Raw genomic sequence first — 17,102 nt, forward strand, 5'->3', positions numbered from 1 at the left:
CTGTGAAATGGAAACAGTCACTCCTTGTAGCCCCAAGGTAAGGCTTTAGCAATAATATGGAGAGCCTCTGGCCACTGTACCAGTTGTTAATAATATGATCATTACTTTTATTATTATTGGAAAGAACAGGTGTGAGGCATTCAAAGACGAATCTGTACGATTTAGTAACTTATTAAAAGTATAGAAGGTGAGGAACAAACAACACCTAGATTTCGAAGCCTGGGTGTCTGAAAATCCAGTGGCTCCGCTGTCAGGTTGGCAGGCTGAGCTAGAGGGAGGAGGGAAGTAGGGAGGGGCAGGGAGGGGCTGGTAGAGGGTGGGTCCTGCTCTCAAGGGATTTTTGATCTACTAAATCTTCTAGTGATCTAAGGAGATTTGGACTTAAAATAATTTACTTTTGCTTAATAGGCTAAACTCTTGTAAATTGCCTGCTTTAATCGCTGACTTTTGAATATTAATCTATTTACAAGAAAGTTTAAATCCTATAAATTATCTCTGCATTAAGGGATTTAAGTTCACAGAGCTCTCTGGAGGAATGGTTGATTCTAGGTCCAAGGCAAGGTGAAAATCAGAAGACATGAGCACCATATCTTGGGCCACAAAGAGCTCAAAGTAGATGGGGCAGCATCAAAAGGATAGGAGCCAGCTTCAGCAGGCCTCCACTGACCACATTTGGGACATTTTAGGCATTAAGAAGAATAATGAAAGCAACAGACTGCAACACTAACTACAAAATGAATACATGATCTTTTAGAGAAAATATCTAAATATCACAGATGAATTTATATGTCTGGCTTAGCCTCAAAATGATATTGGGCAGAGGGAGAGTTAGCCGGGGACGGATGGAGTAAGTAAGCACAGCCACGAGTCAGTAAGCACTGAAGCTGACAGCCCCAAAGAGAGAGAGAGAGAGGGAGGGAGAGAGAGCGGGAGAAGGAGAAAAAGCTCTTCTTTATGGAATAGTCCCAGCCAAATACTCTAGATAGGATAATACAGTTAGAAAATCACCGTTTTGCAACCACCAATGTAATATTCAGGTGAGGCTCACTTATGGAGTCGCAAATCACGAGGTGGGGGTGGGGGGAGGATAGTCACATGGTCCCAAAGCACTATCCTAGCGGTCATTTCTGCTTTACAAAGGGAAAAAGGTATAGGACCTGGAGGAGAAACCTGGCAGAAGCCACCTTAACCAAGTGATCACACCCAGAACCACCAATAACAGGCCCACCCGACACTTTGTTTCTTGCCAAAACTGTTTAGCTTGCCTCTGCTCATGAGGACACAATCAGACAACTCCACACTGAGGCCACTCTACAAGACAAATGATCTGGGTTGCTCTAGCCTAGAGACGTGACAACAGATGAATCAGTGCCCTCTGACTGGATTCCGGAGTGAAACATTGTTGGAAAGGCCATTATTAGGTCGACTGGAAGAAATCTGATACAATTTTACTGTATTACTGTTAACTTTTCTGGGTGTGATAGTGATATTGTGGCTGCGTTAAAGAAGGTCCTTGTTCTTATGAGATAGCTGGTGAAGTATTTAGGACTAAGGGGTCATGACATTAGTAACTTACTTTCGAGGTGGTTCAGAGAAAAAAGAGAGTGTGTGTGTGTGTGTGTTTGTGTAGAGAGAGAGAGGGAGAGAAAGAGACACACAGTTAAAGCAAATGTTGCAAAACAATGGGTAAATCTAGGTGAATGCGTTCACTGTACTCTTCCAATTTTTCTGTGGGTTTGGGAAGTTTTCACAATGCAAAAGGTGGGGTGGGGACTTTTACATTCATTCTATAAGAAGCTGGTTACATTGGTTGCTTGCAGAGAACTGGGTGGCTGGGGGACAGGAGGAGGGAAATTTTCACTATTATATATACCTTTTTGTACCTTTTGAATTTTGAACCAAATAAATGTATTTCCTATACCAAAACCAAAATTTGTATTTAGAAACTTATTCCTCCCTAGAATTAACCCTTTATAGGATCAAAACTTGCTGAGTTAAATTTTCCCGAATAGGTAAACATGGAAAGTCCCTGTAATGGTGTTGTTTATTATGGTGTTTTTGTTTATTATGACATTCTATAAAGTAATTTGTACAGAAATTATAAAGTAAAATAGAGTCACTGTGAGTGTTTCTGGATGTCCTGGGGCTTTAATGTTAGGTAACACCTCAACATTACTTTTCTAACTCATGCTGCCTCCAAGGCTGTATCCTCCTTATTCCAATACGCCTGATACCTTAATTGTTCCAGAAAACCTACAGCAGTAACACACTTGACATAATACAACTGACCTAGTTCCCAATACCTTTTGGCATTAAAAGTCACAAAAAAGTTACTTTGGAGCTAACAGTGGAGGCTTCTTGTTACCTTTGGATATTGAAACTTTTGGGAGTCAGAGAGATTTTTCTCCTTAATCAAGCCATTACTTATACACAGAAAATAAAAAAAAAGAGAAAGAAATCATGCTATGGCTGATTATATATAATTAATTACAACAACAAACATAAAGCAGAACTATACATACTGATATAAAATGATCCTCAATTTATGTAATTAAACATCCATGGTATTTTGCAGAGGTAAGTAAGTCTATGTGATATTTGTTACCATATGTGCAGAGGACATCTCTGGAAGAATATAAAGAACCTAGAAATGATGGCAGCCTCTGGGAGGGAAACGTGGGGACTGGTGGGAAGACTTACTTTTCACCGTAAACTATTCTGGAACTGTTTTAAGTTTTTACCAACTGCATGTTCTACTTATTTTTAAAAAATATATAGTTTTGACAAATGCTGTCCAGATATCATGTCTTCTATGTGGGGCAAGTTTTTATTTTTTATCTTTATTTATTTATTTTTTAAAGATTTTATTTATTTATTTTGACAGAGAGACAGAGAGAGAGGGAGCACAAGCAGGGGGAGTGGGAGAGGGAGAAGCAGGCTTCCCACTGAGCAGAGAGCCTGATGTCGGCTCCATCCCAGGACCCTGGGGTCATGACCTGACCTCAGCCAATGACTGAGCCACCCAGGCGCCCCTTGGGGCAAGTTTTTAAAACTAGAAGAAAATGAGAATAATCTGTAATTCTACTATCCAGAGAACTGCTATTAATGTTATATTGCATTTCTTTCTAATGAAATTTCTGCGTGTTTTGTAAGCAAATAGGTTTTCTGTTTTCTAATTCAACATAATATCTCTCCCTAATTATTTTTCTAAAAGTGAAAACAAATTGTTTATGAAGTATACATTTTTTTTTTTTTTAAAGTAGGCTCCACACCCAGCGTGGAGCCCAGTGCGGGGCTTGAACTCTAGACCACCAAGATCAAGACCTGAGCTGAGACCAAGAGTCAGTCACTCAACTGATCTACCCAGGTACCCCTACATTTATCAAGTAAGCTCTACGCTTGAGCCCATGACCCTGAGATCAAGAGTCCTATGCTCTACTGACTGAACCAGTCAGGTGCCCACCTTTATCATACATTTAAAAGCACATTTTAAATATTTCAAATTTAAATGTACACTTAAAATTATTTTGTAAGCCTTTCCCCAAATCTTTAAGTTTTTTTAAAAAATTTTTTAAGTTATTTTTTACGATTTATTTATTTATTTTAGAGAGAGAGTACAAGTGGGAGGGGTAGGGAGAGGGAGAGAGAATCTCAAGCAGACTCCATGCTGAGTACAGAGCCCAATGCAGGGCTCAATCTCATGACCTTAAGATCACTACCTGAGCCAAAACCAAGAGCTGGAGGCTCAACTGACCAAGTTATTTTTTTTTAAAACATTTTATTTTCTTTATTTACTTACTTTTATATACAAAGATTTTGTTTTATTTATTTTTATAAGTTGGCTCCATGCCCAGTGTGGAGCCCAACAGGAGGCTTGAACTCATGACCCTGAGATTAAGATCTGAGCTGAGACTGAGTTGGATGCTTAACCAACTGTGTCACCCAGGTACCCCAAGATTTTATTTTTTTAAAGTAATTTCTATGCCCAACATGGGGCTCGAACCTACAACCCCAAGATCAAGGGTCACACACTCCACTAAGATAGCCAGGTACCCTTTGAAAACATTTTAAGTAGCTGCATAGCATTCATTACAGCCCATGATTCTATTATTAGACACTTGGGCTTTTATTTTTTAATTTTTATTATGTTTAGAAAAATTTTTTTTGAAGATTTTATTTATTTATTTGGCAGAGAGAGAGAGAGCACAAGCAGAGGGAGCGGGAGGCAGAGGGAGAGGCAGGCTCCCCCTGAGCAGGGAGCCTGATGTGGGGCTCGATCCCAGGACCCCAGGATCATGACCTGAGCTAAAGGCAGACACTTAAGTGACTGAGCCACCCAGGCGTCCCTAGACATTTGGGTATTTAAAAAACTTTTTAGCAACTGAAGTGTAGAAGAGTATCTACAGCACCCTATACTTTGAACAAGAAAGGAAGGGAAATAAGAAAACATACATGTATCTACTCATTTGTATGAAAATAAACATAGGATAAGTCAACTAGAGATGAAGGAGATCGGTGATGACAGACGCGGCTGAGAACTGGCGGGGAAGGATGGAAGGGTGGGAGAAGGGTGGAGTGAGGTGCTCCAGGTACACTTTCTGCAGAGCCCTGACTTTTGGAACCATGCTAATGGGTCACACTTTCAAAAGAAATTAAATAGGTAAAATCAACAAGGATAGTGGGGAAAGACTCCTACAATGAAATACGAACAGAAACAAATAAGCAGAACTATATTTCAAATGAATAGCATAACTACACCAGGGGAGCGGGGAAAGTACTAAGCCAAGTAACTGTCAAATGCAGTATTTTGAAATCTTTATTTATTTAGGGATGCCTGCGTGTCTTAGCAGGTTAAGTGCCTGCTTCGGCTCAGATCATGGTCCCAGGGTCCTGGGATCGAGTCCCTCATTGGTCTCCTTACTCAGCGGAGAGCCTGCTACTCCCTCTGTCTGCCACTCCCCCTGCTTGTGCTCTCTCTCTCTTTCTGACAAATAAATAAAATCTTAAAAAAAAAAAGATTTATTTTAGAGAGAGAGAGCATGCATGTGCTGGGGGGAGGGGCAGAGGGAGAGGGAGTGAGACTCTTTAGCAGACTCCCTGCTGAACACAGAGCCTAATGTGGGGCTTGCCACCCAGGTGCCCCTGAACTCACTGTTTTTAACACACTGATTGATCTATAAATTGATCTGTAGATTGATCTATAAATAGCTACAGATGTTGGGTGTGTATAAAGAAATCCAAGACAGTCGCAATGAATATGTAGTGCTCAGATCTTGGTTTCTAAATACTGTTCTCTGCTAGAAGGAATAAGGCTCCTTAAGGAAATGGTTGCTTCCGGGCAGAGGAGAGAAGGTAAAAAATGAACATGGAACATCTTGTTTTGCCAGAAATTAAAGAAAGTGCTCAAGGCATGATGGAAACGTGTCAGAAGGACCAGTCAGCCAATTTGGAGGGGTGCCAAATGGCCATCAAAGTAACGAGCATCAGAGAAGTGACTACAACAATTTTTAACTCACTGAATAAAATAAGAATTTATGAGGGGTGCCTGGATGACTCAGTTGGTTAAGTGTCTGCCTTTGGCTCAGGTCATGATCTCAGAGTCCTGGGATCGAGGCCCCTGTCGGGCTCCCTGCTCAGCGGGAAGCCTGCTTCTCCCTCTCCCACTCCCCCTGCTTGTGTTCCTGCTCTCACTATGTCTCTCTCTGTCAAATAAATAAAATCTTAAAAAAAAAGAAGCATCAGATACTATCTTAAGCAAGTGTTCAAAGTTTACACCACCAGTAATGGGACAAGTATCCCACTCTTGATTTTGGCTCAGGTCATGATCTCAGGGTCATGAGATGGAGCCCCATGTCAGGATCTGCGCTGGGCATGGAACTTGCTTAAGATTCTCTTTCCCTCTCCCTCTGCCCCTCCCCCCTCCTATCAGTCAATCAATCAATAAAAACAGTGAGTTCATATTGATACTTTGGATTCTAATCCAGGACCACTGGGTTCATTATTCAAGTCTCCTTCTTTTCCATTTCCAAACATCTTCCATGTTTCCTCTTTTCTAACAGTGAGAAAGGCAGCTCCACAATATATTTACTAAATTCCTCAATCGATGGGACAAGTCCATACTGTGAGGACATATCACTTCTGTGGCCATGCTACCAAAAATGTATGACCTGAATCTAGTCATGAGGAAACAGCAGAGAAACCTGAATTGAGGGACATTCTACAAAATAATTGGTTTGTACTTTTCAAAAATTTCAAGGTCATAAAAGACAAAGAAAGATGGATAACCTGTTCCAGATTTAAAGACATGGCAACAAAATTAGACAGTGATCCTGGATCATAAACACAAAACAATATAATTTTTTTCCCCTTTTGCTGTAAGGGACATTCTTGGGAAAATCAACTAAATCTGGCTAAGGTCTGTAGATTCGGTGATAATACTGTCATCATGCTAATTTCTTGATTTTGATAACTGTATAACCTATGGTTATATGGGAGAATGTCTCCATTTTTAGAAAATACACACTGAAGTCCAAAGTATTTAGGGGTAAAGAGGCACCATGCCCATAATTTACTCTCAAAATTGTGTGTGTGTTTGCGTGTATATGTGTGAGAGAGAGAGAAAGAGAGTGCAGGGGGGAGGAAGAGAAGGATAAAACGAATGGTAGTAAAACGTGAACATTTGGGGAATCTTGGTGAAAGGTATATGAAATTCCTTATTCTATCCTTGCAACTTTAACTTTTCTAGAAGTCTGACATGATCTCATAAGACACATATACACCTTTGACACTGAAAGTAATACACTGAATATCCTTGATCATAAATAATCTTTGTTTCCTTAGGGAATATCGAGGTACCTGGCACAGAGAGGTTTTTGAATACCTGTAGATGTGGAGGAGCAAGGCAGTGGAAAAGGAGGACAAAGGAGGGTCAATCACAGGGGTGAAGGCGGGGCTGTGGAGCTGCAACTATGGGCTGTGCTCAGGATGAGCAGGAACCAGAAGCTAGAGTTCAAGGATCAGCAGATGGGGGCAGCGGGTTGAGAACCAAAGCTGATGACATTTGAGATGCTTTTCAGAAACATAATCCTGTGGGTTTACCAACTGCCCGAGGTAATCTGGGATCCTTCCCTCGGTATGCATCCCTCTGGTGCAGGCCAGTTACCCACTGATGAGTCACATTGAGTCCCTGAGCCTTTCCCGTTGGCACTCAAGAAGCAGCCCCAACTTCTTCACCCAGTCCATAGTTATGACCTAGTGGATTACTCCATGATGTAAGTAAATAATCTACACTAAGCTTTCATTTTAAATGCCCATAATACATTTCATCAAGTATATGTATCAGTGGGCTCTCATTGAGTATTTACCATTTGCTGCTAGAGGTCAACTACACTAAGTGCTTTAGGTGGATTATCTCATTTAATCCTCCCAATACCCTCATGGAATGGTACTAGTATATGTCCATTCAAATGATGAGGAAAATTAAGTGTAGAGAGGTAAGTTAAAGTAAGACTTGCTGTATGTCATAAAGCTTAGAGTCAAATCCATGAGTTTGACTCTAGAGTCCCCACTCCAAGCCGCAATGCTGGGATGGATAAAACATTTTAATTAGGAAGAAAAAAGGGAATCAATCATAAATTGAAAACTGGAAGTTAATAAACTGGGAGCTTAGGATGAAAATGATATTCTGTGAAATACATATTCCATTTTTCTGTTCTGTAATCTTCCAAACATTCACATGATAAAGCAAACATACCTGACAGAAGAGCTGCTGGGTTCCTGCTCCAGGTGTGTTACTAAAGGTGCTGCTAGATTTGGAAGAAGAAACTGGAAGACGATGAGACACGCTGACCGGTACTGGAGTCCTGTTTGGCTGGGTCAGCTGGTCTCCTGTAAAGTTTGATCCTGTTGCGCCCGACTGAACCACAGACCCAAGACTAGGATGGGCAGTGCTGGAGGAGCTGACAATAGGGAACCGACTAGGTCCTGACATGCTGGTCACCGAGGGCATGGGGGTGAAGCCAGGTCTTCCTTGGGAGACGCTGCTCTGCCCAGGTGACAGGTGTAATACGGTTGGCGACGCCTGCTGCAAGGGCATCTGTCCACTGACAATCTGAGGAGAGGCATGATTGACTATCACTGGGCTTCCAGAGGCGGCAAACGTCTGCCCAGACACTAACTGGACAGCAGCATTCTGGTTGTTCAGCATCTGCCCAGAATATGGTTGGTTGGTCCTGAGCATGTTGGAAGAGTTTCTGTTCAACATGACATGCTCTGAGGCCACTTGGCCGGAGATAAGCTGAGAAGGTTGAGTCTGAAGCAGTTGCCCATTTATGGTCTGGACATGGTGTACCGAGTTGGAACTGACGGAAAGGCTTGTGGGTATGAGGAACTGACTTTGGGGTGTGTGAGGCTGGCCCATGGGAGAATGAATAACGATACTACTGCCAGCACTGCTCACAGCCTGTGAGGTGACCGGTTTTCTTGTGTTCTGTTGGTTTACAATGTTCACAGACATGTGCGGACCAACTACGGAGCCCTGGGGTGAGCTGGCAGAGGCAAAAGAGATCCCTTGTTGAACATGGTGCTGCTGTATTCCCAAATTGTTCACATTGTATGTATTCTGCTGGCCCATCTGGATAGGCTTTGGCTGGATATTAATTGGAACTTTATTTGAATTTGGTGCAAGACCCCTCTGTATGATGATGTTATGCACGGGTAAAGATGTCTGAAAGTTTGTGCTGTTAAATGGAACGGTGACAGGCTGTGCTACTGGACTGGAACTGGAGTTCCCAAACAATGAGTTGCCATTAGGAGTCTGTCTATGGACCAGGAGCCCTCCACTCACATTTGATGGGGCTTGCTGCCCGCTGCCCTTCAATATGATTTGAGATCCATCTAGGTTATTAATAGTCATCATGGAAGGTTGATTACCAAATGACCCAATTAGCTGTATTTGACCAGAGCCGCTAATCTGACTGCTGTTAGACAGATGCTGGCTGGGAACACTGATCCCCACGTGCTGCATAAAGCCATGTTGCACACCCACCGTATTGCTTGCAAATGATGCTCCGACAGGCACGTGAGTCACCCCTATAGGCTGCAGTGTCTGACCTGAGTAATTCGAAACATTAGAAGCCTGAGTAAAGGATGCTGATGAAGAAGGATGAAGCTGAGCTTGTGCAAACTGTTGGCTTGAACCTATACTGGCATCCAAATATGCCTCTTCGGCCAGTGTCTGTTCAGTGATATTGGCCTCCTGCAAGGATTTCTGAAGAATGTCGAAAGGTTGGTCCTCACTGAGATCAGGAAGAGGAGAAGACTCAAGTTCATCCTCCAGAAACTGAAGGCTACTTGAGAGTGGCAGTCCATCACTGGGCCCTTCTCCAAGCTGGTTGCTTACAGCTTTGAGGGATGACTTAGGATCAGCATTCTAAAAGAATAAGCAGTGTGTTACCTGGCATATAGAACCTTTGAAAGAGATTCTTAAAAAAAAAAAAATAATAATAATAAAAAGCACCTCACTTTTGAAGAGAATAAAGCCTAACAGTCTGCTTTTCAGGTACAACTCTCCAAAGTGCTCAGCTTATTCTGATATTCTATTTCCTTAGTAATATCTAACACTGTTTCTGTTAAGTGTACCTATTCATTGCTCTGGTAAATTATTTTATAGAAAATAGATAAATAACAGGAACATACTGATGACTACCTGGAGTTTAGCTTCATTTTTTGATATACTGGCACACACTTGATTTTTCAGGATTGCCCCCAGTCCAGGGCTTGAGCGAGACTCAGCCCAGGGTGTGTGTGCATCCAGGAGATGGCCATGTCTAGTCCCCTGTATGACAGTAGTCCGAGTGACTTTTGGGCGTTCTGGGTATTGTTCTGTTAGAGATCCAGAAGGTAGCCCAGAGTTAGCCCTGTCTTTTGAGGCTTCTCAGACCCCCTGCCGTTCTAACCCCTAACACCCCAAAAAAGACTGGTTCACACAAAAACAAGCTCCCCACATAAAATGAGTGAACGGTCGTTTGACTTCTTAGAAGGAATCAGCCTATTATGACGCTTTCAAAGCTACTTTTAGTGTCCTATTCAAAAGTAAAGGTCCATCAACAGTTTATTTATCAAGCACCCACTTGTGTGTTAGTTTCTGTCCTCAAGGAGCCCTTAGGAATGGGCATTCCAACTAGAGACAACACAGGCATATGAAGAAAACAGAACATGATAAGTAAGATACACTCCACTGTCCAGCAGGTTTTATGGGGACAGGTCAAGATTAGAAAAGAAAAGATATGGCATCAACAGCTATTTAAAATAAGGTGGGGGGGGCGCCTGGGTGACTCAGTCGTTAAGCGTCTGCCTTCGGCTCAGGTCATGATCCCAGGGTCCTGGGATCAAGCCCACATCGGGCTCCCTGCTCAGTGGGAAGCCTGCTTCTCCCTCTCCCACTCCCCCTGCTTGTGTACCCTCTCTCACTGTGTCTCTCTCTGTCAAATAAATAAAATCCTTTAAAAAAATATATTTCTACTAAAAAAAATTTCTACTATACCTGACATGATGGAATAGAAGTACCCAATAAATACATACTGAATGAAACAGTCTGAAAAGTTAGAATTAATACTAACATGGAAGGAGGAAGGTTGGTAAATAAAAATCATGAACATTGAGGGGCGGGCTAAATATCTACTTTATGGGCTTCATGGCACCACATGAAGTTATTACTTGTTCAGAATGAATTTCAGAAATGCTCCTGGTTCGCAAGCCTTACTGGAGATCAGTGTTGTGACTTTAAAACCACCCCTAGCATGTGGAGGTGTCTCGCATGGTATGATCTGACCTAACTTACACACACTCAAATACTTGAAAGAACTGTGCACCCCCAAGGACCTTCCGAATACTATTCCATGTTATAGATGAAGAAAATAAAGGCCCCGCTGATAAGTTAACATTTATTGAGCACTGTACCAAGTAATTTCCACAGACTAGTCAATTAATGTTAACCAACCTAGGAAATAGTTCTATTATTCTCCTGGTTTCATAAATAAGGAAACTGAACCTTACAGAGATGTAGTGATAGATCCAAGGTTACATGTCTAGTAAGTGGTAGAGTGAGGATTCAAACTTGGGCAGTCTGACTCTGGCTACCATCCATGATAGAAGAAGGCACTTGAAAAGATGAAAGTAACACAGGCTTAACCATAGTTATCTGGATGTCATCCACAAACAGGACTTCCCTGTCCCCCAGAGGTCAGGTCTCTTGTCCAGATGCTCCTAGAGCTTGAGAATATGAATCCAGAATGGGCAACCTGAGGGAGAAGCCTAGCTCTGCAACTCCTGGCTGTAGACTTTTGAGTAAGTACTAACCTCTCCGCTTTAGTTTCCTCACGTATAAAATACTGATCATAAAAGAACCTACTTCACGGAGTTGCTGTGTGGATTAATGTGGTTAATCATGCTAAACCCTTGGCGCCAAGAACATACTAAGTGCTCAGTAAGTTTTAGTTATTACCTTTTTTTTCTCGCTTAAGATGGAAATGTTTAGTAAGTAACTATAATTAAGAACAATTTCTTTAAAGCTTTGTGATAAGGTCTAAAACATTCTAATACGACTTTCTTAGGTTATCACATTTTGGAGTCATTTTAGAAAGACAGGTGAGAGCTTGGGAAAATGGCAAAGTAAATCTCATATAGCTTATCTGAGTCCACGAAGTTAAAAGGAGACAATGTCAACACCATTCAGTAGATCCTCCCTCTGTGTCAATTACAAGAGACAAGGTAATAACTCTTATCAGCATCCAAAGGCAAGGAAAGCCTCGGTTCACAAGCCATCAATGAGACAGAAACACTTTATCACTGGATTCAGTTTCCAATACTCACACTGGAGTTGGCGAAAATTGAATTTGAATTGGCTGCAGAATATCCTGCATTAGTCAAGTCATCATTGCTCTGCAAAGGTACAAATTTGATAAAGTGATTACTTTAACTGTAAAGAAGAGACAAAATTTATATCTGTGATGCTCTAAATATTACTTACAGACTTATTACTAGGTCCATGTAGAAAATAGTTCAATGCTTGTGGGTCTCTGGAAAACAGCAACAAAGAAAGGAAAACAGCAAATAAATACATGACCTATATTTGGATTCATTTTCACTAGGGTAAAAAGAAAATGACGTATTAGCCTGAGAAACATTCTCGCCCTATTTTCAAACAATTTTATTAATAGTTTGTTTTATTATTGATTTCTTGATGTTGTTCCATTTCCTATTATCACTCATTTCTGCCTCCTGGGATTTGTTAGAAGGTAAATTTAATAAAGGATGGCCTAATTATGAACCTTGTCATATCCAAATATTTTTGTCTCTTTATTTGCTAATCCATATTCTATGTTGACTTTCATTTTAAAAACCCACCCGGTTTGTGTTTTTTTTTTTTTTTTTAAATAATCTCTACTCCCAACCTGGGGCTTGAACTCATGACCCTGAGATCAAGAGTCACATGCTCCACCAACTGAGCCAGCTGGGCACCCCAAAAATCCACCCAGTTTTTAATATGATAATTAGGTTGTTTTAGTACAGCAAACCTCACACATTTGATTTACCCTGCTTTTGGAATGAGCATCTTACCCGATAAGATCAAGGAGACACGAGTCATCATCATCATCCATGACAACTATAAGAAAAGGAATAAAGAAAGTGCTGGTTAGCCAAGCACATTAAAGCAGAATAAAGCATCAGTACAACATAAAAATGCACTCTTTACTTTCCTAGATAAGTAACTGTGTAATTCATGTACGTTTTTTTCTCTAACCTGCTTGTTTTTAATGGGATTTTTAAAATTTTGTGGTCATTCAAGAGACTAAATATTCAATTTAAATTGTTTTTATTGAATGCAAATCCTTAACTTACAAGTCAAAAAGGAATCTAGATAAATCGAAGATAGCTGGCAGCAACCCTTCCCACACAGATTCCCCAAAGGGACTGTAAACCAGGAACAGCCACTTCCACAAAATGTATCATGAAAAAGGGGGAGAAATAATATTTTTGTTTTAGAAAAAAAATCTCACGTATGCAGAGGACTGTTGCGTTTTATGGCTGACTGTTTCCAAACATGGTGAGCAATCTGGATTTCTTGCCATATTTTGGCTCTCTTTACAACAACAGAAAAAGCCGGTTCTCCCTACTTTTTGAGACAGAGGAGACACCATAGCCCCAAGCAGTTCTGCCTCAGGCTTGGCCCCAGAGGTCCCAGGTTCCTCCCCAGGCAGCAGCACCACCAACTGTTTGATTCCAAACAATCTATATCCCATCGCTAGACTCTTTAAAGTAGAAAATCTCAACCCCCAACTTCCCCCAGCTCCGGGCCCCAAGCTCCCTCTCTCCCCAGCTACCGACAGCATCAAGCTCAGCCAGCTTGATTACTGTGCTCTGGCTGAAACAATAACAACTGGACAAGTTCCAAGAGCAGTTCTCCCCCTTTCTCCTCCCTCCCCCGAGATCCGGTAAACTTACACTAGTGATCCGACACCTGGCAACACTGCTTCGCACCCATTTCGAGCCATGCGTGGAATAATTTACATCACGGAATGCCGGGGCCAAGAGTTCTGGAGCAGTTGGAAAGGGCAGTTGTGAACGGCAGTTGGACGGAGGAATGAAATCCTGAAGAGATGCCCAGAAGAGGGACACGCCCGAAGAAGGCAGAAGGGATAATTTCTACTCAATGTTTTTTCTTGGTTAAAACTGTCATCTCCTCTCCAGTTCCCCCAAACTCCCCATCCTATCAGTCACAAGGCCAAACAAATATAAAACTGGCTCCTGCCACATGGAAGGAAACTTGCTTCCTCCAGGAAGGGTCTGGAAGGGGTAAGTATCCCCTGATGTGAGACCTTCCCGTTGGGAGGGGGTGAATTCGTGCAGTTGCTGAATGGCTTGGGGTGATGAGAAGTGGAACTCTGGTGGAGAGGTGAGATGACTTGGTGGGACACGAAGAAGAAGAGGGGGAAAGCTGATCCAAGGGTAACTTCCAGGCTAAAACTGTGAAAGGGGCAGCAGACCAGGTGAAATCTGCTTTGAGGACTCAGATGTGTAGTTATAAAGGAACATGCTAGCACGACAGTACTTTTGAGGAGTGAAAATGTCACAGGAAGGGAAAGCGAGGAAACTATAATTAAGTAGATATATAGAAGTCTGTGGGAAGGGCTTCCCTTAAATCCTGATACTTAATACGGCAGAATTGCATCAGCCCACAGCTCATTATTGTGCCATGAGCTTGTCTCCCAGATATCACAATCACATGGAATAAATTGGGCAATTTCGACATATTACCAAGCCCATAAAGTGGATATTATTTCTTTACTCTGATGTGACTTTTGAAATGGAGTTCCATTATATCCTTTGTAAATTATTTTTTAGAGTGTTGAACAGTTTCTGGAACAAACTAAGAAAAATGTAAGTGAAAACTAGCCTGTACCAAAACCACCTTTCACAACTATCCCAGCTTCCCTCACTATTTTACACCTGTATGAGCTCCTCTAGCAGAGGAGACACCCAAGGGTTAACACACTGAGAGAGGAAGTCAGCACCAGTCACTCTACCAAGGTGTCACCGCCACTGGGACTTTCAAGCACAGAGATCATTTGCCAAAGTTTGAAGTTGACAAGCCACTCCTTGAGTAGCACAAGTAAGAGAACAATTTTATAATACTGGATTAAATTAACAGCCATTGTGGACCCTCCCCTATCAAACCGAACAGGCTGCTCAAACAGTTGACAAAACACCCCCCGGGGATGTCTGTCCCAGTCAGTGGCATCTGTCCTACCAGACAGGTCTCTGCCTCTAGCCCCCTTTGGGTAGAACTCCATGAACCTTTATAGTCAGGGGTACCCTGAGAATTCTACTTTTTAAAGGGCGATACTCTTTTCTGACTTTATTTATTATTATTATTTTTTAAGATTTTATTTATTTATTTGACCCAGAGAGAGATAATGAGAGCAGGAACACAAGCAGGGGGAGTGGGAGAGGGAGAAGCAGGCTTTCCGCTGAGCAGGGAGCCCGATGTGGGGCTCGATCCCAGGACCCCGGGATCACGACCTGAGCCAAAGGCAGACGCCTGACCGACCGAGCCACCCAGGCGCCCCTCTTTTCTGACTTTAAACAGTTTCAAATTAAAAGAGATGACTCCTATCCCTATGTCTCCAGCTCTACGTCTGGCCAAAACATTAGTCATCCTCCACCTAATCCAGCAGTTCTTTTCCCCAGGAGGACACACCGTCCACCAAAATCAACTTACCAAAGGAGAGGTGTAGAAACTGACAATTCGGAAATGGGAAGACAAACTGAGGATCAGAAACTAATGACTTCAAAAGTGAAGAGTTCAGTTCTCTTTGGAAAGGTTCTCCCTTTCCTTGCTGAGACTCTTTTCTCCTGAAAGTAACAACCCTGGAATCACTAAGTGGGCCTCTCGCCACAAATGAAATTTATAACGTGGGAAAGAGGAGTCCCCCTCTTTTTCCCTCTTAGGGAAAACCTTTAGATCAGTGGTTAAAAACTACTTCTTGGCTCAGCACACTTGAGCGAGACACATTCCCCTCAGTAACAGCAGCTTAATGACAGTAGGATTTGTCACAGAGGGAGGGAGACTGCAGTTCTTACAGAATCCTGATAGGCATCCCAAGAGGTCAGAAAACACTACCCCAGACACCTGATTACCACTTTTTTTTTTTTTTTAAGTAGGCTCCATGCCCAACATGGGGCTTGAACTCACGACTCTGAGATCAAGACCTGAGCTGAGATCAAAAGTCGGAAGCTTAACTGATTGAGTCACCCTGGTGCCCTCTGATTACCACTCTTAAAAAAAAAAAATTAAAGCTACTATGAAATTGTCCTTATCCAAGTCAACACGTTTAATAATAGCTTTTAATCAAGAGGACACAGTATAAAAATGACATTTTAAATCAGTGGCGGAAAGATGTTAGCTGTATGGAGAAAATATGGTGGATCCATACTTTACATCTTACACAAAAATAAATTCTAGATCAATCAAACAGTTAAATGGGGGCAGTGAGGGGAGGGGAACCTTAATGTACTAGCATAATAAGTACATAGCATAGTCACATATTCCTCCAACTGAGCCAGCCAGGTGCCCCGAGATACTGTTTTTTTATAATCTTGGAGTAGGGAAAGTCTGTCAAAAGATACAGAAGTATAAAAGATTGACAAATCTGATGACAAATTCTTAAAATTCTGCATGGTAAAGGAAAAAAACTATAAACAAAGTCAAAGGCTAAAAAAAGTCCAAAAAATCTAAGTGAGAAAAATACTCCCAATTTATATCACAAAAGGCTTTTCTCCCTAATACATTAAGAGCTCCTATAACCAAGAAAAAGTTATCCTGCAGAAAACTGAAGGGTATGAACAATCATTCATTAAAAAAGGAAAGTAGCCCTTAAACATATAAAAATAATCAACCTCACTTTGAATAAGAGAAATATAAATTAAAATTTCAGTGAGATACTATTATCAGACTGGCAAAGATAAAAAGCTTTGGTGAAGGACTATGCTGATCAGTAAGTGGGGAAATGGGAACTTTTATACCTTGCTAGTAAGAGTGTATACTCCATAACCTCTGGGGAGGATAATTTAGCAGTACCTTCCAAAATTTTAGGTGCACAAATCACTCTACTTAGCAAATATTTCCAGGTACGTGTCCTACAGATATTCTTGCCCATGTGTGTAAATATATGTGTATGAGAATATCCAGTGCAGCATTATTGCCTTTAGCAAAAGACTGTAAAAGACCTAGATGTCATGGGTATGGGGTTTCTTTTTGGGGATAATGAAAATGTTCTGGAATTAAATCACTGAACTGTACACTTTAAAAGGGTGAATTTTATGGTATATAAATTATAACTTGTAAAATATTAAAAAAAAAACCCTAGATGTCCTAATGAGAGACTTGTTAAATCAGGTTGGTTTACCCACATAGCCATTAAAAACAATGGGGAAGGGCGCCTGGGTGGCTCAGATGGTTAAGCGTCTGCCTTCGGCTCAGGTCATGATCCCAGGGTCCTGGGATCGAGTCCCGCATTGGGCTCCCTGCTCCTTGGGAGCCT

The 17,102-nt window shown here is 41.6% G+C and overlaps 1 protein-coding gene across 5 annotated transcripts in view; it reads right to left on the minus strand.

Moving 5' to 3' along the window:
• The window catches only part of BICRAL (BRD4 interacting chromatin remodeling complex associated protein like), a 72,302-nt gene that overhangs the window by 24,147 nt on the left and 31,053 nt on the right, over positions 1-17,102 (minus strand). Inside the window, exons 2-6 of one of the 5 annotated variants that reach the window (XM_027600847.2) lie at positions 13,504-13,650; positions 12,619-12,664; positions 12,029-12,077; positions 11,872-11,940; positions 7,754-9,430 (exon numbers count right to left, since the gene is read on the minus strand). In XM_027600847.2, coding sequence (XP_027456648.1) covers positions 7,754-9,430; positions 11,872-11,940; positions 12,029-12,077; positions 12,619-12,659 — 1,836 coding nt within the window. In that variant the 5' untranslated portion in view covers positions 12,660-12,664; positions 13,504-13,650. Of the gene's footprint in view, positions 1-7,753; positions 9,431-11,871; positions 11,941-12,028; positions 12,078-12,618; positions 12,665-12,900; positions 12,960-13,175; positions 13,185-13,503; positions 13,854-17,102 lie in introns of those variants that run through there. The other 4 variants (XM_027600851.2, XM_027600850.2, XM_027600849.2 and 1 more) reach the window with 4 other exon arrangements.

This window comes from Zalophus californianus, chromosome 7 (assembly GCF_009762305.2).
Source record: "Zalophus californianus isolate mZalCal1 chromosome 7, mZalCal1.pri.v2, whole genome shotgun sequence".
Taxonomy (NCBI): Eukaryota; Metazoa; Chordata; class Mammalia; order Carnivora; family Otariidae; genus Zalophus; species Zalophus californianus.